We start from the raw sequence: 25,048 nt of genomic DNA, 5'->3' as shown, positions 1-25,048 counted from the left end.
TAAAAGCATACCCTGTATATCTGCATGGCTGCAATCCTATATGGTTATCTAGGAGTAAGTGTGATTGAATTCAGTAAGAGCACACTTCTGAGTAGACATGCATAAGATTGCACCGAAAGATGTATAATCCTATACACACTTACCTGTGAGTAAGCCCCATTTGACTCAACGGACGTACTTCTGAGTAGACATGTCTAGGATTGCACTGTAACACAGCTCTGGATTCTATGATTTTTATTTTTTTATTTATTTAAAACATTTGTATCCCGCCCTATATCACTAGGATCACAGGACGGCGTATGATTCGTTTTATTGTGCAATCCTATGCATATTTAAACAGGAAAAAAGCCCGAAAGCTCCCAGCATGCTGGGAATATTTTCTGTCTAAAAATGCATTGGATTGTGCCCATATAGATAGGATCGTGCCCATAGATTTTTTCACCCAACCCCAAATATTCATCATAATTTTCCCTTTCCGTTTTCCGTCCGGGATTTAGGATGCCGAGCTGCAGGACAAGGAGAACAGGATTCCTCTCGTACCGAAGAGCGGGATTTCACCGCAGAAACAACTCTCGTCACTAAAGAACTATAACATCAACATCATCATACGCGGCATCTTCTGAAATTATCCCACCACCCCACTCCCACCTATTTAGAGATAGGCAGCAGCCCTCTCTCGTCATCTATTGCATTCGATCACCCTTGGAGAGGAGATCTAAAGCAGAAAGCGATGAATATTAGGGCAGCTCATCGTGTCTCCGCCTCCGATCACTCTGCGCTCTCCCAGAACATGAAGCTGCCGGTAAGCGCCGCCCTCAGAACGAATGCAGACCAATAGGAGCGGCCCCGTCGTGGAGGCTCCGCCCACTTTCCCCTACAACGAGGCCACTAGGAGGCGGCGGTCCGTCGCTCACTCTCGGAGAAGCGCTTGGGCGACCCGGCAGGCGCGATGGCTACTGTGAAGGAGAAGGCGGCAGCTTTGAATCTCTGCGCGGTGTATAGTCCGGCTGACAAACCCCCAGGTAACGGGGAGGGGGTGAGAGAGCTGAGCGCGAAGAGTCGGAGGGGATGCCTGCAAAGGACGCAGCGCCGCCTGAGACGGGGGTTTGAAAATGTTATTTCTAGGGGCAGGGCAGCCGGGAGAAACTTCCCTCTTTGGGCTCGCACCTGTTCGCGTTTCAGCCCAGGACAAGGGCGAAGGTTGCTGACAAAACGAGAGCAGTTAAACAAGGAACACGTCCCTTGTTGCTTTCAATGGATGGACGCATTCGGGGTCATAGTTGTTCAGCTCTGGGACTCCCCCCCCCCCCGGCCCTCTCCTCTCACCCCTCCTCTCCCCAATTTCGTGTGAGTAGGACTTGAGGTCTTTCTCCCGGTTGGGTGGGTGTAGCTTCTTTTCTCTCCCGCGAAAGGAATCTGGGGCTTTTCTTATGCAACCCCGTATCTTCTCCTTCTGCCCTCTCTTATCTACCGAGAGAGAGAATCGGCTTCACCTTGGCGGAAGGTCCAATTGACATTCCGCCTCTGGTGCCTGCTAGTCCTGTTCCGGAGGAACAGCTGACTACGTCTCCTCCGTCAACTTAATTGCTCTGGTGCTAATGAGAAGTGGCGTAAACCCGCAGTTACTGCCCCTGAGGCTGTGCTGGCTGAGGTATAGCGTGGACTTCCCTCCACCCCTCCTCCCAAGTCTGGTATGTTTGATGTTTTCCTGACCTGCCACCAGGCAGGCAAGTCTCTGCGTCAATGTGCTTTGCTGGTTGGCTGCTTCTCTTATTGGACTTTATTTCAAAGGTTGGCTGGAATCTCCCGGTAATGTTATTCAAGGAGACAAGCCTTTACATTGGGGAAATTATTTGCTCTTGTTTTGTGCCCACCTTTCTGCTTTAGTTCTGTAAAAAGACTTCTTTTTCTGTTTTCAATAATGAAAATAATAAAAAGATGTTTGTCCATTCTCTCCCCTCCCACCCCAACCTCCCAATTGAACTACTTACTGACAGCTAGAGGCATGGTTAATAATCAGCATGTTGCATGCTTTTCTGGTGTGGGATTTTCTTCCACTTGTAAAAAACCAATAAATTGCTGTTTACATTTAAGTTTGAAAATGCTCCAAATTGCTGGGTGACCCCCTTTGGGAAGTACAACTGTGTAAATGAGCAGAAGCCAACCTCTGGTGAACCCTTACCTAAGGATGATATACTTTGCTCCCAGTCTGGATAGCCCACTGGGACACTGCTGCAACTCAAATGTTGCTAACAAACATTGTTATCCCTGGGGTCTATTTGGCTTCAATAGTAGCAAGTTCTGTACTGCTTGTGTTACTGTACTGTAGATAACAAAATAGAAAATGGAGCTGTTCCAGCCATATTGGGTTATATCCCTTGTTAGTCCTACCGCCCATTGAGCTGAGTGAGAGTAACTTTGGATATAACCCATCAATTTTACTGTCCTGATATGTACAGTACTGAGAGATCCCATTCAGGTATTCCAAGGAGGAGCTTTCACACCACCCAACCTGATGTCTCAACTGAGTTTGATGATTCCTCAGGAACACTTGTATATGTGACCCACTCATGAGTTTTACACACTGACTACTGCCATAAACAATTACATGGGTGTGAGTACATCAAAGGCATTTGCATTAATAATAAAAATACCATTCTGTATGGATGACTCGGCTATAATTATAAGGTACAAATAGTAACCACAACAGATGCTTTTAGAATTTACTGCTTTCCCCCCAACTTCAGTCTCGAATGTATACAAGAGGCTTTTTTAAAAAAAAAAAAAACCAACCACTTCTGTTCCCCCAACCACCACCACCACTTTAAGTGATACCCATATATTGAAGCATCTAGACTATAATTTTGTTCATTGTGTTTATATACTGTTTTTCACAATATTTCCCCATAGTACCCTGGCTACTTTTTTTAAAAAAAGGGGTGAAGTCCAATGTAAGTCTTACTTAGAGTAGACTCATTGAAATCAAGAGACTAACTTAAATATGGATCCAACCTAGTATTCTAGGAATAAGCCTGTAGCCTTTGATCAGGAGACATTCAGCAGTACTGAATGTCTCCACATGACATCCAGCCATTTGACAAAAATCAAATTGCTTGATTCTTTGGGAATGTGAGGATGTGATTATTATTATTATTATAATCTTTTGCACCAGCCACTAGAGGGAGATCTTGTTATTGCCACCAACAAATGAGGGGTGAGAACTTCACAAGAAAACAAATATTTCCTTGGTAGATTATGTATACTTCTGGAAGGGACTCCTAAATATGGCTTCTGAAACTAAAATGCATTTGATAATACTTCTCCTGCATTGCTTCTTCAGGGTTCAGCTTGGCGCAAAGACCATTTGGAGCCACGTATGTCTGGAGCAGCATTATCAACACACTTCAGGCCCAAGTTGAAGTGAAAAAGCGGCGTCAGAACCTTAAATGCTATCGGGACTGTTTTATTGGCTCGGATGCGGTGGACGTGGTCTATGCCCATCTTCTCCAGAACAAATACTTTGGGGATGTGGATATTTCCAGGATCAAAGTCGTGAGAGTGTGTCAGGCATTGATGGACTACAAAGTGTTTGAGGCGGTTTCTACCAGAGTCTTTGGAAAGGACAAACGACCAGTGTTTGAAGACAGCAGCTGCAGCCTCTATAGGTTCCCGAATGCAGCTAACCCAGTGGATAGCCCCTTTGGGAAAGAGTATGGCCATTTTATACGTCAAAGGTTAGTTCCGAATGAACTGCTGAAGACGGGGAAGTCGCGTTTTTCTTCTTTGGCTGTGTTCATAATACAGGGGTGTTGAACCTCAGGCCTGTGAGACAAGTCTGGTTCACCTGGAGCCCCAGTCTATGGCTCCCCATGTTGCCCTGCCCCAAGATCTTCTAGCCTTTCTGTGTTCTCCCCATCTGCCCCATTCAAAAGGGTTGAAATGCCTCTCCTAAGTTATTGGCAGTAAGAACTTAAAGTGAAAATATGTTGGTATTTTGGGCCTTCAGCACCACCCACCACTGGAGTGTGGCTCCCAAGAGCTTCTCCCAAACTGAATTCAGACCCTGGGCTGAAAGAGGTTCAACACCTCTACTCTATTCCAAATCATACTTACTTGGAATTAAGCCCTGTAGAGTCCATTGCAACTTTCCAGTAGATATGCTTAGGAATGGAGCCTTGTATCCAAATATTGTACACATTGACTCAGATATAAGCCCCACTTGTTGCTGTGGTTGGATCTATGCAAGCTAGAAGGAGGTGTTTTTGTTTTTCATTTTTTTAAAAGAAATACTTTGGTAAGGCCCTAAAATACTGTGAGTTATCTGCAATCCATAGAACTGTGTATACAGTTTAAAATGGTCAGGGGGTGGGGCAGGGTCTTGCCATGAAAGGAAAATCTGCAATTTAAGCTATTTTTAAATCAATTTTTACTATAAGTTTCAACAAAACAATAAAACAAAAAATTGCAAGTATAATTATATACTTTAAAGGCTTCAGTTTCAAATATTACAATATTCTAAAAAAAGAAGAAAAAGGAGTAAGTTATACATAAACTTCGGTAAAGACAGGCCAAATATATGTTCATTTGCGAATGGTACCTATATACCACTCTTTCAAATGTTGCTAGTGTTGTTCGGTCTTCAGTCCATTGTGGTGAGCTTTTATCTTTCCAATATTGTAGTATCAGTCTTTTTTACAGTCTAGAGGGCATGGTGAAGATGTGTTACATTCCAAGAAGCAGGTACATAATTTAAGGGAACATGTACATCAGCAATATTAAAGAGCTTTCCAATACAAAGTGTTTAGCTGTCCATCCATAAACAACTGAGGAAGATCTATGTGTTCTCGTGGACCTGGCTGCAGACTTTGCACAATGGGCCCTAACTTAGCTATGCAAGCTCCATTTCAACCATTTAGTAGGTCTAATCAAACTGCCATTTTTCAGCTTTAGTTCCCTTTAGTTTCAGCTTTAGTTCCCTATCTGTATATTGGAAATAACTAAAACTTTGTGAAATAGGCTGGAAAGATGAATGGGCTGAAGCTTGTAACCCACTCTGCATAATAAAAGTGCTAAAAAAGTATCTTGTATACTAAGGGCAGTGCTGCCGGGGCACTAGCAGAAATGAATGGTAGTTCAGTGGGGTGCTAGCACTGGCTAGTGCGACCCCAGAAACAAGCCTAAATTAGCACTTTGGGAATGGGGCAAGTCAGCAGAGTTACCTAATGGCTAACTCATTCTCCAAGTGTAGAGCCTTTTGTACCCAAAATCACGCTATCCATACACAAGAGGTTTGCAAAGGTACAGACCAAATTAAGGGAGAGAATCCCATCCCCCAACAATCCAGTGAGGTTGGAGCATGCTCAGTAGACATACAATACTGACTGACTGTTGAGAGGGAAAAAAGAGAAACTGGTGTGGGAGAGGAAATGGAATGGAGTATCCCACACAAAGACATGGCTGGCTGGGGCCCTGAACATAAATTTCCCACATTTTCAGGTCCCACATGTTAATAAATACGAATTTTCTCTGTTCAATGTACTACTGGTTCATCAGCATTGACCAGGAAAAAAAACCCCAATCGTATAAGGAAAGCAATACAATTAATTAAATTCCTGTTCTCTTTTGTTTTTATTGTTGATTTTAAGCATATGTTCCTATGTACAATTCTATATAGATAAATCCACTCATGTTGGTAAGATTAGCCACATGTAACTAGGTGCAGGGCTCATAAAGCTTATGTTGTTTTGATTAATTATGTCTTCATCTGTTAATACATTTCTGGCTTCTGTTTTGTTTGCTGTATTATAAGGGAATATGACATGAGATTATTAAGTGTAGGAAGACTGCACAACTTTGAATCAGTTCTGTTTATGAAACCCCAGCCTAGCGTGACTTGGGAAGAATATCAAGGGCATTACTAAAAACCCAAACCATAAAATAACCATATAAATCACAAGTAGCTGTTGCATAATTGCCCCAACACGGGAGAGTCACAGTTCAATTTATTCCTTTGATTTTGACAGAATTTAAATAAGACAAATTTCCATTAGGTCGAGGCCAGTGTGTTTGCTGATGCCTGCAAATACAACTAGAATCCTACTCAACAACTGTATCGTCGTAGCTAATTGGAAAGTGATGGGTCTGAGAGCACATGTTCGAGACTAAATCAAATGGAATAATTGTGAATAAAGGGCAAGTTGCCCTTCCAGTATATTTGTTTATGGTTGAAGTGGAAAATCTATTTTTGTTAGTGCCTTTGTGTATGGAGCTAGGGAACACACAAATGAGGAACATAAGAGTGTGGTCTTGTGTATGTGGTTTAAGACTTATGTTTGATATGCTTCTTTCTCCTGAGACTTAATTAAAAAGCCTTCCCAGTTCTCATAAGTAAACCAAGAGACCTAATTTGACTGCAGTGTACACAACCCTAGTGAACTAAACTGAATATCATTCTGTTGTGCCTCTTTGTTAAATAGTAGCAAGATATGTGACTTAGGCTGTACTTCTATACCTGCTCACCTGGGATTAAGCCACATTGAACTCAGTGGGTTCTTAATAAATAAAGACAGGATTGTTCTTTGGTTGTTTAATGCGACATAGGGGTTGCATCCAATGTTAGTCTTATTTAGAGCAGACCCCGTGAAATTAGTGGGATTTAAATTAGTCATAATACACACAGTTTTATACAGTAAATGCAGATCCTGCTTTTGTTGCTCAATGAAGAGACTGGAGAGAACATAGACAATTCTGCCTGGTTCTACTGGTTTAAGGCATGTGGCTGAAAACTGAAGGAGGAATGAAAATCTGTTGTTTTAAGTTACGTTTTTATTGTGTTTATCCTTATTTGTATTGTTTTGCTGATTATGGTTTATAATTTTGTTTTTTGTTACATTAATTATGGGTTTCTGTACGTGTGTGCGTGTGTGCATAAGTTGTTTTGAAATTGCTTTTTATAGTGGGAAGCTAATAATAACTAGGCTTACCCCACAAAAACAACATACAAGATTGGAAGACCTAGAACAACTGAAAAGCCTGCACTTAAGTATAACCATAGTAATCTGGATTAATTTTGAGAAAATTGTGATTTGTTCTAGAGGTGTGGGTGTTTGAGGGTGGAGAAACACTGCAGGTCTCTCTTTTTCTTGAGCCTGCATAAAGGAGTGGACTGAAAAATAAGCAAGAAACCCATTTATTTGTAGGTGAGGCATATTTACTACTAGAATTGCTGTTGAGTGAACCCACTTGGGGTTCTAAGGTTCTTCTGGATTCCTTTGTTAGTTAGGGGCACAATCCTATGCATGTTTAGGCACAAAGAAGTCCTACAACTCCCAGCATTCCCCAGCCAGCCATGTAGGACTTCTTTCTGTCTAATCATGCATCTGTCTAAACATGTGCCCTAAAGTGGTTTGAGAACTGCCTCACGTGTCAATGTCAACCTAGTGTGTGTTGAGGCTTTTTAGCGCTGAGATAAATAGTTGGACACCAACATATATAGACTGAAAATCAACCTTGTTTCTGTGGTGGAGTATGACAATCTTCTATGACAGTCTTCAGGGATAGCAGAGATGCTTTTATACTCATACTCTGAGTGGTGGAGGCTGGTGGTTCTGATGTCAGAGGGATGGCAAATCTGCGCCAGGCTTCAGTCAGTCAGAACTCTAAAGGAGCTATCCAAGGTGCAAAGCTCATTTAGAGTTCTGACTGAAACCCAGAGCCCACTGACATCGGAGCCATCCGCCTGAGGCTGCTATTTTACGCCCCTTTAATTGGAAGTCAATGGAATTCAATTTTGAGTAAACATGCATAAAATTGAGCTGTACCTCTCCCTGACATCGATCTTCCCCCAATGAGCAAATTCCCTCTTCCTGATCCCCTATCTTATGCCCTATGCCACTGCCTTGTTGTTGTTACGCATAATGAAAATTATCTCTAAGCATGGACTGCGTGGTTGGTTTTTCCAAACGTGGAGAATGGCGTTAAGCATACAGGGAGCTTTAATTGGGCTTTCTTTTTTTTTTAAAAAAATATATGCTGTGTGTCAAATGTGTGTCCCCCATAACGTATGTGTGTATATGGTTTTAAATTTTGTATATTGTTTTTAGTTGTTTTAATCTTATGTAAACCATCCAGAGAGCTTCAGCTATGGGGTTGTATAGAAATAATAATAATAATAATAATAATAATAATAATAATTAATAATAGTAGTATAGACAAAGGGTCCTTACGCCACATACGCAAACTCACAGCCTTGTATTCAATTCCTGTTTCCATGTGTAGTTGTATTCTATGTGAGAAGAACCACATGCTTCTATCTGAGAAAAACGAAGCTCGTATACTTCATTCCAATTCCTGTTTCCCTTTTTCCCCAGCCACAAACCATTTGGTAGTTTCTTGGCTTTGGGCAAGTTTCCCCACCACCACCACCACATTCTAAAAGGTTGAACTGTCTCTCTTAAGGCTTAGTTACCGGCAGTAAGAGCTTTAAGCTAAATTATGCTGGTATTTTGGCTCAGCCCTTTTTGCTTTTCGCCCTGCCCACAACTGGATTCTCCCTACCCCGAACTTCTCCAAAATGAAATTCAGCCTTCAAGCTGAAAGATGTTCAGCACTCCAGATTTAAGAGACACTAATCTGCATTCAGTGATCTCTTGGGCTTTCCTCCTCCCCACTTCATTTTGGGGAGCCTAACTGAATATATTAGTTTGTCCTTCAACTAGGGTAGCAATGAGTTCAAAATTCATTTCCAGATCCAACTACTGCTACCAGGACCTTCCTGGCTAATGTGCAGATACTTGAATCGTCCACTCTTTTTACTTCAGACAGGAGAAAAGAGCATTATGTAGCACACCAGTGAAATCTGATAGCTTGGAGGATCTCTTGGAAAACTTGAGTCTAAAGCCTGTTTGTTCCTCTCAAGTAAATATCTCCTCAATGTTGTCTCGCCAAGGTAAGTGACATAAAGAGATCAGAATTGTTGCAGCAACGGGGAAGGAATAGCTGCCTGGTTTTAAACTGGAGGGACTTGTAGATCAAGCTCCCTTCCACTATATCCATTATAAAATGAGGGGCTCAAAAAAAGAAAAAAGGGAATGCATTGTGTTGTCTCTCAGGGGCTGTCTTGTCAACGATGCATTGGTGCTGCGAGCCCCCGAAAACCCCATGCTTGTGCTCCTGTGGGGTTGTCCCTACGCCAAGGAGTGAGCATGGGGTTTGCCTCCATCAACTGGAGGAGAAGAGAAGCCACTGCCGCCCTGTGCACCACTGCATGTCCCTGTGTCCCTCCCCGGTTTTTTTCTACGTTACTTTGTAGGGCTTTCCCCATCAAGTGTTTCCTTCTCCCCATGCCAAAGAAAGCACTGAGACATTCCAGTGGCCATTTGGGTTGCTGGCCTGCCCTCTCTCCCTGTCTCGGCAGATGGCGACCAATTAGGGGTTGCCATCTGCCCAGCCATGCCTCTGCTGCAACTCTGGAGCGGCAACAGATGGCAGCTGCACCATCATTGCCTCGCTCCAGATAAAAAAGTCCGGGTAGGTCCCCAACTTTTTTATTTCAGAGCTTCGGGGGAAAGCCCTGGGATGGCTCTGCAGTGGCTTCTGCATCGTATAAACAACACAGCACCACTGCAGAGCCATCCCGGGGTTTTCCTCATGTTAGACAGCCCTCTAGTTACAACAAATCAGATGGCTGCTAGTGACAGTGGCCCCATACCACAACTGTCAAAGGAAACAGGAGTTTGTGGCACATCTGGAGTGAAGCAAGGCAGACTAGGCAATGATTGTATAGACTAGGAATGGGCAACTCTTGGCCTAATTTTCAAAAGCCCTCTGCAAACAATCGGCTCCGACCTCTGCCAGGGGTGATCTTTCCCTTCCCCAGCAGCCCAAGGGGTTGAGGGGGAAAGAAAGAAGGGCATGTTAGAAGTGGAAGAAATAGAGATAAGGGTGCTGGCCCGACCCACCATTGGCTTTAGTCCTGCCTGCTGGGGTCATGCTCCCTTCTGATAGGAAGCCCTTGGGGGGATGCAGCCCTCATCTGGAAACATATGTTTCCCATCCATGGTATAGACCCACCTTCTGCAATGTAGCTGGGTGGGGGATGCATCGAGTTGTAATCTAAGATGTCTGGGGGGCAACAGGTGGGGGAAGCCAAGGATAGACACTCTGGCCTGCTTTTCCATCAATGTGCTGTTGCCTGCTCTTCCCCAGCTTCTTAGACTAGAGGTAAAACTATCCCAAGCTACGGTGTTTATTACAGTGGCACCAGCTCCTACGTTGGACTTGATTTATGGCACAGTTGCCATAAACCAGCAGTGGAGGGAATGTTCTATCTGTTCAGAAATATAGCTGACTTCAACAAGATGGCTGTAATAAGTTGCAGCCGTCTCTCTTGCTGTTTGTTGTGGACCAAAAGCAAGATCTGAAGATCTAGTACTGCTTAGGAAATGTTGCAAGCAGACAAGTTCTGAGCTTTTAGTTTTGGAATCCCTGAATGTGGCTGGGGCACTCAAAGCTAAGTGTGTCATTGTTCCTGCTCCAGCGACTCAAACAAGGCCTTCTTTCTTTATGCATCCTTATTAGCATGATTTATGTGATTGGATCCCCTGTCTAGCAAAGATCACTTGCAATTTACCCAGAAAAGAATGTAAAGCATTTTGGATATGCCCAAATCCTTGCTGTTCACTGCAAACACTTCTATTGGTCACCACTCTGATAAAGTATGTTTGAGGTTGACAATGCTGTGAAGAATTAAGTCTCCTAGGCTGAAAAACAAATATTGCAATGTTGGATTACTTTTTCATCCTTAAATAACTTCTGCTAACAACCTTGCTTGTGCCTTTCACCCTTCCTAGTTATTAATGAAGTCTGGAGAGAGCAAACAATTGCCCGCCTCCTGCAGCTTATAGATCTTCCACTACTTGACTCTTTACTTGAGTACCAAAAGACAAGATCCAGATTTCTACAAACAAAGCCAGAATCTGAATGTAGCATCGCCAGCAACTACCTGGACCGAGAAATTTTGAAAGCTTTTGGTGACTCACAGTAAGTATATATATTTGTACTGAGTTGGCAGGCAAAATGCTGATCTACAGACAAGGTTTACAGATGTCCGTTTTGGGGAAGAAAATGAGATTTCAACACAGAAAATAGCACAGGGGAAGTGCTGTCCTCCCACAATATCAGAATCTCAATCTGGGAGAAATGTTGTCCTCCCTCCCCCAGTACGGGAATCCCAATTTGAATTGTGCCCTATACAGCAGGTGCTTTGAATTTTCTTTTTTGAAAAAGAAGAAACAACAACCACAGGAGCAACTTTTATGAATCTCTCATTTTGTTTGGAGTCCCCACCCACCCTACCCACATAACCATGGGATTTAGTCACGACTAACTTTAACTGGAGCTTAGCCAGTGTCTCTGAAAATATATAGATGTGGGCATTTTCCTTTTCTAGGGCAGATGAATGGTTGTCAGCAGCAATAGACTGCTTGGAATATCTCCCAGATCCGATGGTGGTTGATGTTAGCCGAAATTTGCCCGCTCGGCCTGACAAAGCGCATGTGGGGAAACTACTGCTGTTTGATGCCATTGGCAGATATTACAGCCAAAAGAAGGAGCCACTCTTAAAGCATGCACCTGATATCCACCTTGGAATTGCAGAGCTGCTAGGTAAGCACAATGAGATTCAAGGAGCACCTAGTGCAAAAGACTAAATACTTAATTTGGCAATGGGGAGTTGCCCCACTTCTCCATATTTGTGGGTTCAGAAATGGCTGCCCTGGATTTGCCCACAATTCCTGCCCACAATTCCTGCCTGAGGAATTGTGATATAGAATGGAATAGGGAATTCTTCATGGGCACTCAACGTGTTCTGATTTATTGATGTTCTAAGTGTGCGTGCATCAGTGATGAAAATATATACTGTCATAAGCTGAAATTTCTACCTAGAAATGTGTTTAGATAGTATGGGTAACTGACAATTCCTGGCAGTATCCAACACTGCCACAGTGCTAGAGTGGAAGTGACCGTTCACGCAATGGGAACTTAGTGCCTGCTAGTGCAGCCCTGAAAACAAATCAGCAGAGCTCATGAAAGGGAGCACCACTGATGTGTCCAGTTCCAGAAGTGCTAGTTTGGGTTAGCTTCTGGGGTTGCTTTAGCAAGCACTAAACTCTTGTTGCACAAATGTTCATTTTCACTTGCGCAACATGTACAACGGATATTGCCCAATCTCTGCAGTTTTTTCCTTTCTAGATCAGGGCTTGAATAACGGGGGGTGGGGGAGTTGAGAGCTTTAATGATATTCACAAGTCCAGCTCCCTCATGGTTTTCTAAAACGCAGTAGCCGAGGGGGCAACCTGAGCACTAATCTCGTTCTGCCATATAAAAGAAGTCAATGGATGACTGAACTTGGCTTTTAATTTTGTCTTCGAGAAACTGCTTTGCACTCTATGCAACATAATCCTGCCTGCCTTTGTAGACTCTGTGACTGGAAAAAGAGCTGCAAGAAGAACTGGTGCAGTGCAGCGGCTTTCAAGCTATGTTCTGGGGAAGCCTGAGATTCCCTGGAAATGTATCCAGGAATTGTCAGTGTTGCTAAAACACCTCAGTTTTGTCTCGAAGCTTCCATCTTGCCTTTCTATGACTAGTATAGCTCATGACAATAATGCCAGGTTGTCAGGAATTGTCCTCACCCTAAAATTCCTCCATTGGAATGGAAATAAGGTAAGAGGAGCCCCTGAATTGAGTTCCTGGGCATGCTAAACCAGTCATGCCCACAACCAAATATAATCAAGATAACACCTGCCACATAGTAATAGACAATACCGGGGGCCTTGTGCCCCTTTGTGACTGTTCTGCTTCGTATCAGCTCACCCATTAAGCATCTACAGACCCCTTTTTTCAGAAATGGACAGCCACCTCCATCCGCCCTTCTGTTTTCCTATGAAATTCCTTTTGCAATAGGGGCCTGTCTTTTGTCTCCTAAAAATATTATGGTCCTCAGATTCCTCTTCTTAGTGTGCTTTTCAAGAGCTGTCTGCTTGGCAGCTACTTCTGCCTGCCTCGCTCTTGGAACTCCAACTGGGTTTCTCTTCAACGTAATGAACCCACTCCATCCTTTTCCTTCATTTGGCTTATTGCCATTTCCTCTCTTTCAGTCCAGCTCAGCTCAGCAGCTGGTTTTGGCTCACTATTATTCAAATAGTTCTTTATGTCGTTTCCCCATCCCCTCTCAGGATAGCCTTTAGCATGAAATCCTTAATTTGTACATTGTAATGAAGCATTCATAAATTGCTGTCTCTTCCACTTCTGCTTTGACAAGCACTCTTGCTTGGTTAAGTCCTGAAGCTGTTGGCCTTGTCTTTCCTTACCAGAAACTCTGAGGTGAGATTCTACTATCTAAACCAAAGGTCCCACATACATACATCGGCTCCTGTTAATTTGGTTAAGGCACTAAATGGCCTTGTAGGCCCCTTCCAACTCTGCTATTCTATGATTCTATGACTAGTTTTCTGAGCCAGCTCTACTGGATGGATAGCTGTCTTCCCTCAGGGAATAGCTCCTGAGGTTGTAGAGGTAAATGGCCTCCTAGCACCACACTAATTTCCCAATTGTCCATTATTCCTGAGGTGGTGGTTTCACAAGACATGGAATCAGGTTTAGACACATGTCAGGCACACATGTGATCAGTTTAAGCAAGCATTGTAACAGGCTTGTCTACTCTTTCTAATTTTCTTTCCCAATGTGCAGCTTTGGGTATTTTGTAGGACATACTCTCTATAGATATAATGATGGGGGCCATTAGGCCTCGCCACTACCCCCATGTGAATTGAGTGTGCACCTGTGAAGGTTTGAGGCCTACTGAGGCAAGGTAACAAAGTCAGGCCTAGAGGCCTGGAGTTTTCTGGTGAGAGGGGACATTCCTGAGAGTAGTTTAATTTTCCAGTTAAGGTTCGTTCCCTGGCTGAGTTTCATTTCTCCTGTTAAGTTTCATTTCCTCAAAGTGGGAGCAGTACTTTCTGTTTTGGGGAAAGAAGATATAGAACAGTGAGAGAGCCAGCCAGGAGACAAACAAAAGACCGAACCAGAGAAAGACCAGCGCTTAAGGAAGGAGCAGAAAGTAGCAGCTTAGGGTAAAAGAACTTCCATTTTTGCAACTCTTTTTTTTAATGCCTTTGTATCACTCAGCTCTATCGATTAAAGACCTTTCGTTGCAATTTACTTGTTTTATTTTAATAGTAAATTGTTGTGTTAAGCCACAAGTGGAGTGTTACTCATCCCATGCCTATATCCTAAATCCCACTTTACTAGAAAAGGGAAGATAAAAAGAAGGAAGGTGGGACTCTTTAAAGAGTTGCTCAGGGAGTCTAGGTCATACAAGGAACCCTGACAGCACCTTACAATGCTCCGTAACATATGAGGCCCCTGTGGGAAACCTGCAAAGGTTTTTCAGTAAGACAAGTTCATCCAGGAAATGTTCCCTCAATATAGAAAATTTGAAAAGCTAGTATGGTCCCTCCCCAGTGCCACTTCTCCTATAAACACTTGGAAGTCATGTGTATTAGATTTTCATACATTCTTTATCATGACTGTGCCCGATTATAGCTAATCTCTGAAGCTAAGTATACAGAGGCCTGGCCAGTGCTCCTGGATACTCCTGGCCCGAAGACCTTTCTGACGTATACTTTGAGCTCTTTGGAGGAAGGGTAGGAAACAGCCTTAAACAAATAATAGAAATGTGTAAGGTTAGTGGAACTTGGCTAGAAATCTATACTAGTGCTGCTGTGCCTGCCTTTCTTGCATGTCCAGCATTGTGCAGTTGGATCTTGGGTGCTCTTCTAGCACAGGTAAATTTTGGATATGGCTTTTGTGATGTTGCCTTCATAATGGATGTCGCTGAAAAGCAAACTAGCTTGGCTATATGCAAAGTAAGCAGATGAATCATCTAACAACAATATGTCGAAACTGATTATTTACAGCTGACAAATAGGTGTGGAGTGTGGTAGGAGGCATTTCTAGAGCACTGCAGTGTTCATGATCTTGCTAAGCATCATATTTTAGTAAGAAATGGAAGAGTAGGCTAATAGTGGTATACTGAGAGCATCTACCTTAATTGGCCATGATTGCAGAAATTTATTCCTGTGGCCTTTTGCAAGGAGATGACTTCACACACTCTTACAAAAGCCTAAGGTTGAAGCTTACATTCAAAAATGTGTGTATTATTTTGCATCTTCAGCAAGCACCACTCACCAAGGCAGGCCAAACAACAGAAAGATGTATGTATTGAATTAAATTATTTTAGGCCACCTTTAAGAGTAAAAACAGGGTAATGGTAATCCTGTCTTCTTCTACCAGCAATGTCTAGCTTGAATATGTAGCCAGGCTGTAAAAAAAAATTGGGGTGGGGTGGGCCCCCCGAAGGAGACTAGCAAAGGAAACAACATGAACACAGTTATATATTGCTAGACTGTAAAGCCAGTTTATTTAGATGGCTTACAAAGATTCAAGACAATACAGCTGGTGAGTCGTCCAGATGCCTTTTCTATTGGCCAAACAAAAGAGAGGTATTAGTTGACTCTCATAGTGCCTTCAAAGAACATTGCGAAGACAAACTTCTACTGGCCTTCCATTGGGGAGCTGTCATTATTGCATCTTGAGACTAGGAGGCAAGTAATGTGTCTGTTCTAAACCCTTATCCATTCCCAGATAAGGTGCTTGGTGGGAATAGGCTCTGTACCCATAGTTGCTCTTGTCCCCATAGTTCAGGATGGACAGGACAAAAGTCTTGTATATAAAATTGGTGAACCACTCCTAAATAAACAGAGAGGAAAAGTTCTTAGGAGAGTATTCCTATGCCCCCTAGACAGCATCTGGAATGTCATAGGATGCTGAAGAGCTCTTCCTTGCCTATAGACAGAGCTACAAGCATGGAGAGGGAGACCCAATTGTAGATCTGCAACTGCATCCTCATCAAATAAGTTGGAGAGGGAGAAAGGGCCTGTCTAGCTGCTTTCTGCAATTTAACAGAGGAATAGATGGCCTTTGTCTTCCTCTTGCCCTGCCTGATTCTTGCTGGCAGACATAGGATAGATAGAGGGCTTCAAACTTGGATTGCTAGTCCCATAGCATTGTGCCCTTAGTAGTTGACATTTACTGTAAGAAGGAAATGGCAGCCTGTGCAAAACCTCTTTAAAGGAAGGGGTGGGAGGAAAAAGATCCATTCAGGGGCCAAACTACTAGATGCCTAGCTATATCCTTCAGCAAACTACTTTCTTGTATTCAGACTTATGGCGTGAAACCTCAGTTCTAAAATTTTGCAAACTCTAACTTAATAATAGTTGTGTGTTTTACAAGCAAACCCAGTAAGTTTATGAGGCTGACAGTTGTATTTAAATAGAAAAGCAACATAATGCAGGTGTTGATCATAAACGGCATCATTCTCTTTGTTTCCTTCCAGTTAATGGAAAGACTGATCAAGCTTTGGAGGCGGTTCAACTCTACTTGAAGTTGCTGGATAGCCCAACACGAGAGGAGTTCAGGAGGCTACTTTACTTCATGGCTGTTATAGCTCAGAGTTCTGAGCTGAAGCTGCAAACAGAGGCAAGTGCAATCACTTGGGTGGTCCTTTTCAATGCTACCTCGAGCCACTTGGGAGACACCAGAGCACAGAGCACCTGTGCTACTTGTTAATGTTGGTAGCAATCTAAAATTATGTGGTAGCATCCCAAGCCATGATGCCTTCCCATAACTGCGTTGCTCCTCCTGAGATACAGCAGTGTTGAAGTAAGAAAGAGGCACAGCATGGGTCTCTCCTACGTGACTTTGGACTCCCAATGTTACTAAGCAGTGCAGGAAAGAGTCATACTGCTGCCACTCCCACATACCACTAAAGGTAACCTTACGGTGTGATTCTAAGCACACTTTTGTATAAGTTCTACTAAAATCAATGAACCTTACTTCACATCATGTTTAGAATCACTTGCATCCACATGACATCTAGTGGGCTATTTACGTGGAACTAAATGAAACCTGTATCTGAAAACGGAATATAAGAACATAAGAGCCATGCTGGATCAGACCAAGGGTCCATCTAATCCAGCATTCTATTCACACAGCGAAAAACCAGTGTTGACCAGGGACCCACAAACAGGACACAGTGCAACAACACCCTCTCACCCGTGTTACCCAGCGGCTGGTTTACATAGGCATAGTGCCTCTGATACTGGAGGTAGCACAAAGCCATCAGAACTAGTAGCCATCAGGACTGCCCTTTGCCATTTATTTCTACTCTCTAACTTAGTTAACTAGATATTGCAAATGAGCTGGGAAAGGCAGTACAAAACTTCTCATTCACATTTTCTCTCTCTTTTAGAGTGACAACCGGATGGTTGTGAAAAGAACTTTCTCTAAAGCAATAGTCAACAATAAAAATTTATCTAAAGGAAAAACAGACCTGTTGATTTTGTTCTTGGTGGACTATCAAAAAGATGTCTTAAAGGTAAGTACTTGAAAATCCATCCCCATGCCACTGCCCCATTCTAGCTTGTAATTCAGTAAACTACCCAACTGTTAATGACCGATGGCATTTATTTTATTTTATTTACTCAAGATTCCAGGGACATTGCATAAAATGGTTAGTGACAAGCTTGTGGCTTTACAGCATGGGAGAGATGCCAACCTGAATACAGGTAACCTTTATTTTAATCATCTTTTAGTCACTTTAATAAATTGTTAATATTTACTGTGTGCCACAGTCTACTGTGGAAATATGACAATATAAATTAACGAAGCTTCTAATGAAATCTCTTATAAACCTGGAATATTTTATATTTCATTTATATAAGGGTTTATGAATACAAAAGTTAATAAACCAGACTGAGATGCAAACTCTTGAATTGGTCAAGAGCATGAGCTGGAAACCCCTGGTTTAAACTTCTCTTCAGTCATGGGCTGGGTTCACATATCACGCTTAACCCATGGTGGGTGGTAAGCTACACTGGGTAGGTGGTTATGCAAGCAACCTACTGTGCTTCCGTCAGAAGATCAGGCAAGCAAGCTACCAAGTTTATTTCACATACACCCTCGCCCCTCTTCCTATTGTAGTCTTCCCACCCAGCTGGCAGATATCCCAGCTTCCTTTGTGGCAGGAACAGAGATTGCTTGAGAGGAGCAGAGAGGCGGCAGTGTTTTTTGCCACTTTAGCTGAGCAGCTGTGTAAGCAATCTCCGTAAGCCACACTGCATGACAGACAACACACTAATCCACCTAGTAAATAACCCAGTAAATAATCTTTACTGCAGACTGTGTGTTCTCAGGGTGGCTTATTTGAGGGAAATAACCTACTGTGATGGGGAAAAACATCCCACAGACAACATACTTAACCCATCATGGGTTGTTCCAGAAACTAAACCATCATAGGTTAGTGTGTTGTGTGAACCCAGTCATGAACACACTACATGGTCTTAGGGAAGACACTTCACTTTTGGCTATTATCTGTAAAATGGGGGTATTATCAGCCTCCCCTCGAGGATTGTCATATTGATTGCAGATGTGTGAATGTGGTATGAGCACTTCGGAAAAACCCTATAGAAATACCAAGAATTACTACTTCATTTCTACGAATGGTTTTTTATGCTTGCTTTAGGATATACTTTCTGCCAGAGGCTTGATGAAAGCGAGTATTACTGCAGTGCCAAGAAGACTACAAAAGAGGAACTTGTATCTTTGATAAAAACTATTGATGAGGACTCTAATCTGTCTGCCAAAGAGCGAAAGAAGTTGCTAGATCAATTCTATACTAGTAATCCAGCTATCTTTTTGCAGTATTTTGGAGAGAAAACTACTGATGAGGCTGTGTAATTTTAGTCCTCGGAGCCATGATGGATGCTATAAGCTTTTGGAAAGAATTATTTTGTATCTTTTAGACCTTTTGTATTTGTACTTAAATAAAATTGTTTTATGAATATGGATGAAATCCTCTGTAATAGCACTATTTAAACAATTAAAGCTGCTGATTGGTAATCTCTTATTATTCAGAAATGCTCTCAATTCTATTTTTCTTTTTAAACTGAGATGAGGAGCTTAGGTTAAGTGTATACAAGCCTCCTTACTAAAGTTCTGTTCAGACACTTACACATTTCTGAAAATTGTTGAAATGTTCTTCTAGAATGTTAGATCTCTTCTCACTGTTTGGACTATAACGAATGATTTCAATTTGTAAAATAATTCTAGGTTGATCTTGAACTAACAGGGTACTGAAGCCACTTGACAGTGTGTCCATTTATGTGTATTTAACTCCTAGGAACGCATTGGTCCTGTTCAGAAGACATCTTAAACCATGCTGCTTAAGCCAAAAAGCCTTAAGCACTGTGGTTAAAAGGTTAAGGGCCTTCTGAACAGAGGCCCACTGTTTTTCCACAAACTCTAAAGCAGAAATCTTCTGTCCACTTACTTGAGCATAAGCACCATTGAATACAATGGGGTTCAGAGTAAACAAAAATAGAATCAGGCTACATGCTTGTTAGAAAAAGCCTAATGCTTGTCTTGCCTCTGTCTAGTTCACATGATCCTTGGGCATATGTATAGTGCCTTATTGCTGTTCAGCTTAATTGTATTTGGTAGTGACATGCTTAAATGCAGTTTATGCCCATGGCAGAAGGTCCAGGTAACTGCTTTGATCCAAACTTATGAAGTGTCAGCTCAGAAAATAAGCAGTCAGCAATACGTCAAGAGTTGTATAAACTGCCCTTGTAACTGGATGCCAAGTAGCGAAAAAGGAAGTCACTATTTCCTTCAGAATCACTAATGAACTGTTCCTATGGGCTTCTCTGTTTCCAGCTTTAAAACTGCAGACAATGGTGATCTGGAATGAACAGTATTTTTTAAAAAAAGTTTTTTAACGTCACTGTCTATGGAACATCTACATAAATCTGCAGTAGAAACTGCAGGTCTGTGGCATAAGAGGTTTCTATGTACCTTCTTTGATTAAAGAGAGCAGTTGTAAATCGTCATTGGTGCCATACAGCCACTTCTGCCCTTACATGGACACAACAAGAATTGCGTCAGTGAAAAAAGACTAAAGGTTAGTAGATGTTGCTATGATTTACAATGAGAGAATAAGGCTAAATGCATTCTTAAACAGGCCAAGTAACCATAAAGGTTTCCCAGAATACCCTATTAAAAATGCCCCCCAAGGGACTACCATTGTTGAACTGCTTTATTTTTGCTGGTAAAATGCTTGTTATCTCCTAACACTTCATTCATAAATGCCTTTCAATTACAAGTATTTTTTAATGGTGAGAAGGCAATTGATTTCAAAATGTGTAACAAAACAAATGCATACATTTAAAAAGGAAATAGAAGTTCCCAACTCGGATACATTTGTCTCTGTTTTAATTTATGATGTTCTCACCATGATATGGCATATTGGAATGGATCTACTTGGAAGTAATTGCCTAGCCTGGTAGTCAACGTTCTAAGCCCAGAAGGTTACTTGCAAATACTTTGCACGTGGGAATAGCAAATGTGCAAACAACAGCGTAGAATCTCAATAGAACAAGGGGTAGATGATGATTTTATAATTAATAGTAATTGGAATTAGGTAGGCTGCTTTGAGTGCTTCAACTAACCTTAAAAGTGGAAATGCCTATATCTTATATGTAAAACATGCTAACTTCTAATAAAATGACTGGAGAAAAGAAGTTAGTAGGATTTCAGCCTGAAGATGAAGAACATCAAGTTTGGATTTCTAAGAGGGTTCATATTCCAGTGTAGTGTAGTGGCTAAAGTGTTGGGAGATCCAGGTTCTAGACCCCACTCAGCCATGGAAACCCACAGGGTGACTTTGGGACAGTCACAGACTCTCAGCTGAACCTAACTCACGGGGCTGTTGTTAGGATAAAATGGAGAGGAGGAGGATTATGTACAGCACCTTGGGTTCCTTGGAGGGAAAAAGGCAGGATATAAATGCAATAAATAAATATTCCTAGCCGAGCCCTTGAATTGTTTCAATGGCTTTGACGGTCGGTGCAGCTAGATAATTTTAGACACCCACCCACCCCCGTCGTTTTATGGAGTCTTAAGGATGCAATCCTTATGCATTTTTTTGCTTAGGCAAAAAAAGAAAAGATAAAAAAGCCTACAACTTGTAGGCCTTTTTCTGATTAACATGCATAGGATTGTATGTTCAATGGTCTTATGAGGACCCCTTCAGATGGCCATATGTATTGCTTCAGTTGTGAAACACGCAACTAACTTCTCTGACCCCATTTCCCACTCTTGGCAAGTGAATTTCACAGGGGAAGAGCAGAGCTGTTTGGGCTAGCCTCCATCTGCATTTTAGTATTTCCTTTCTGCCTTTGCTTGTTTGAGTCAAACTATACTCTGTTGTTTCATCTAAACTAGCAAAAGAGGCAGAATTGTCACATATGAAGAGAGGAAGGAGTATGTAAGCCAGAGGTGCATCAAATCAGGATTTGTTATATATGAACCATCAGGCTGTATCCTGGCACAAGATGGAACTATGTTGTGAAAGAGACACTCCATCTTCCTGTGCTGCTAACGACTTTTTAAAATCTTACTATTTCCATGGTGCTGTATGCTACAATTTTTTCCTTCTAGTTGCCAGAATTAAATGTATGGGCTGCGAAAGTGAACTGATGCCCATATTTGTGGAAGCCTGTTCCTAAGCAAGACATAAGAGACCTCACCTAACTCAATATAAGAGTAGAACACTGTATTCAAAAAACATTTCGTATTTTCTTGCTCAAGCGTATATAACAATGTATCTCATTTGAAGGTATAGACACCTCTAAAAATATTTCTGGGATTCTGATTTCCTAGAAATCAGAACCAGAGGAATAAAAGTTTAACTCTTTTGACAAGAAAGTAAAAAATGTAGCTGTAAATATATAGAATATTACAGAGAGAAAATGATTTAAACTGTTGGTAGGCCACATATGGAATTGTGCTGCTGGAATTCTCCCAGGAGCACAATTCTACGTATAAACAAGGTGCATGCTTCCTGCATGCCTTGTTTTCTTCAAAGATTATGGGTTGTTGTTGTTTTGCAAGGGCAGTGGGGGAGGGGTGTGGACACCAGTAGGTTCTGGGTAATGGGCAATGCACACCCAATCCCCAGAACTTACTCACCCCTGGTTTAACTTGATCTCTCCCTGGTAACTGCTCCTGGATTAGAGACAAAGACACATAGAGCAATCCTATGGCCCCTAGACAGAGTAAGATTCCTAGATCTGAGGCTGGAGACAGCGCTCTGAATGCAGATCCAGGAATCTGCGCTTCCCACCCTCCCCTTCGCAGCCGCATGGAGAGAACCATGCCAGCTGCCTCTCTGACGTTGCAAAGGCAACCTTGAAGCGGTGGGTAAAACGGCCATGCCAGTGGGCAGGTAGGTAAGGGAGTGGGGAAGCGGGATACAATATATCCCACAGCCTCCCTAGCCTCCTTCCCTCGAGCTAGATGGGCAAAAAAGCCTATGTAGCCAAAATGTAGGGCAGGAAGAGCATGGGGTCAAAGAAAAGCTCCACCACTTTGCATAGAATGTCTGTCAAGCTCCAAGTTCACAGTCTTATGGGCATCATCACAGAATTGCATGCTAAGGCACAGAAGGGCTGTATATATACTGTACAGCACACACTAGAGTGATAGATCACACTTCTGATTTGACTTGTGGCACTCCTGCCCGAAAGGCTGGCTGCCATAGAGTATTCCTACAATAAGAGTTAGGCTAGGAAAAAATTTCAACTCAGAGGGATAAAAGTGCTACCTGTTACTACCCACTGCTGCAAGGTAGGACCATTGTATAATAATCAACATAGGCCAATATCCAAAAGTTAGGTATTTGGGTAACTATTGAGTGCATAGCGGGGCTAGAGTAAGGCATTTTGGTTGAGCTAATCTGGCTGTAGTTTCTGATGCTGAGATCTATCTTGTGTTTCAGTGATTGCTTTTTCCCGTGGATGGCTTTCTTGCTTGATGGTTTCATTTTCAGCTTGGACTTGCATTTTTGCCTTTTGCTCAAATGGCTTGGTTATAATGCTTTGCAGGTAGCGCTGAAACTAAACTGTTATTTTCCCATTAAAGACCTCCCCCTCCCCCCTTTAAGCTAAATTAATGGTTTATTTGTTGCTCCTTGGTACACATAAAAGCAGTTTATTATATTTTACTTCTGTAAAAAGCAATTACTTCTCTTTCTAGAGTTCTCTCATTATTTATTTGCCCTTGCAGCTCCTGGAATAGTTTCCATTCTTTTCTGGATAGAAAATAATTCTGTACTGTGGGGGATTTCCATGTGGTGGTGAAATATTGGTCACAGATCCACGGGTGATTGTAAGAGAACAGAAACCATTTAAATTTAATGAAGGAAGGGTTACAAACTTAACCATCTGAACTCAACAAAACATGTATTTAGAATAAAAGATACCCATGGATCCATCTCACATGCCTAGTGAGAACGTTAAGGATCCTTCCAACAGAATGACATCAACAAACAGACTTGTGTTTTGAACAGCAAAAATTATTACATAGAGGGAAGAAAACAATTTCTCCATAACCCCATCCTTCTAAGAATGAGTATAGGGTAAAAAATGTGCTTTTATTCTCAAAATTAAGTGCTGTCCCCTATGGCAGAGGTGGGCTCACTTCATTCACATGATTTTTTTAAAAAAAATCAGAATCCAGTGCTGCGTGTTAAATTTACATACTTAGGATCTCTTAACAGTTAAGGTATAACTAAGCTGTGTCAATCTATGCTAAGTGATCCTGAGTCTGCACTTAAGAACATAGAAGCACCTTGATGCATTCTTTACAGAAATCCCAGCAACCAGCATGCACTAGGTGATCCACCAAAATTTGTCCTGTGGTCCACCTATGGATCACGATCTATTCAATACTTTAATATCCTACTCTTCCTCCAAGGAGTTCAGGCTGGAATATGTGGTTCTTTCCTGCTTTATCTTCAAAACAACCCTGCGAAGTATGCTAAGAATCACCAACGATCATCCAGTGGGCTTCATGGCTTAGAGGAACTTGAACTCGTCTTTTTGGTTCTAGTCTGGCACTCCTTAGCTATTATAAGACTCTGGCTCCTTCTGTCTACCTCTGACCTATTGGACTTAGTCTAGGTTCTCACTCAACCAGTTTCACTGGGCGACTTTGGCAATATTTATAAATATAAATGAGAATAGTATTAGTTCATTAATGTATGTTTTTACTATATATAAGAATTCAAAAAACAAAATACAGTAGTATAGCAGAAACATACAAATTCCATAAGTGTGCATCTACAGACACTTTAAAAACTAAAACAAACCTCAGAACCTAAACTCCTTCCACATAAGCTTCCCAAACCCTTTGTTCTTCATATGAAGTTAGACAGACAGGGAACAGGGAGTGGGTCTTCTTGGCCATGACACCATGTGACTGACCACAATTTTGATATCTTTTTGGTGCCAGGTGAAGACTTTTATTTGCCCAGGTATTCCAACACATTGGCCTGTTAGTTTTTATTGAAAGCTGCATCTGTGATTTCTATTGATTTCATATGGCCTTTTATGGTATTTGTTTATACTTTCTTAACTGCACTGTACTTGAACTGAAGGGTAGTTTATAGTGATTAACTATGCACAATTACACAGAAGTAAATCTCACTGCACACAGCAGAACTTTATATCTGAGTAAACACGCAATGGATTGCACTGAACAAAAACAAGCAAACCTAATTAATCCCTTTTTCCAGATAGCCATGTTAGTCAATTGCAGAGAATCTTATGGCAGCTTAAGGCAATATTCTATGCATATCTAGTCAGAAGAAGTCCTACAACTCTCACTACTCCCTAGCAAGCAAGGCTAGCTGGGGAATGCTGGGAGCTGTAGGCCTCCCCCACCCCATCTAAACATGCATAAGATTGTGCTCTTATTCTGGCAAAAAATGTGTGGACTATAGCACCTGATGAAGTGCGTTAGAGTCCATGAAAACTTATGTCAGAATAAATGTGTTAGTCTCCAAAGTTCCACATGATTCTTCGTTGCAATG

At 41.9% G+C, this 25,048-nt stretch overlaps 1 protein-coding gene across 1 annotated transcript; it reads left to right on the top strand.

Moving 5' to 3' along the window:
- The first annotated feature begins 929 nt into the window (after positions 1–929).
- DEPDC7 (DEP domain containing 7) lies at positions 930–18,971 on the top strand. Its single transcript, XM_063117324.1, has 9 exons — positions 930–1,022; positions 3,341–3,734; positions 8,820–8,947; positions 10,851–11,040; positions 11,450–11,664; positions 16,454–16,596; positions 17,369–17,494; positions 17,606–17,684; positions 18,641–18,971. Exons 1-9 carry the CDS (start codon positions 950–952, stop codon positions 18,853–18,855), a joined length of 1,563 nt encoding a protein of 520 aa, XP_062973394.1. The 5' UTR covers positions 930–949; the 3' UTR covers positions 18,856–18,971.
- The last annotated feature ends 6,077 nt before the right edge of the window (positions 18,972–25,048 follow it).

This window comes from Elgaria multicarinata, chromosome 2 (assembly GCF_023053635.1).
Source record: "Elgaria multicarinata webbii isolate HBS135686 ecotype San Diego chromosome 2, rElgMul1.1.pri, whole genome shotgun sequence".
NCBI classification, from domain to species: Eukaryota; Metazoa; Chordata; class Lepidosauria; order Squamata; family Anguidae; genus Elgaria; species Elgaria multicarinata.
The sequence above is the reverse complement of the archived record's forward strand: the minus strand, read 5'-3'. Positions and strand labels throughout refer to the sequence as shown.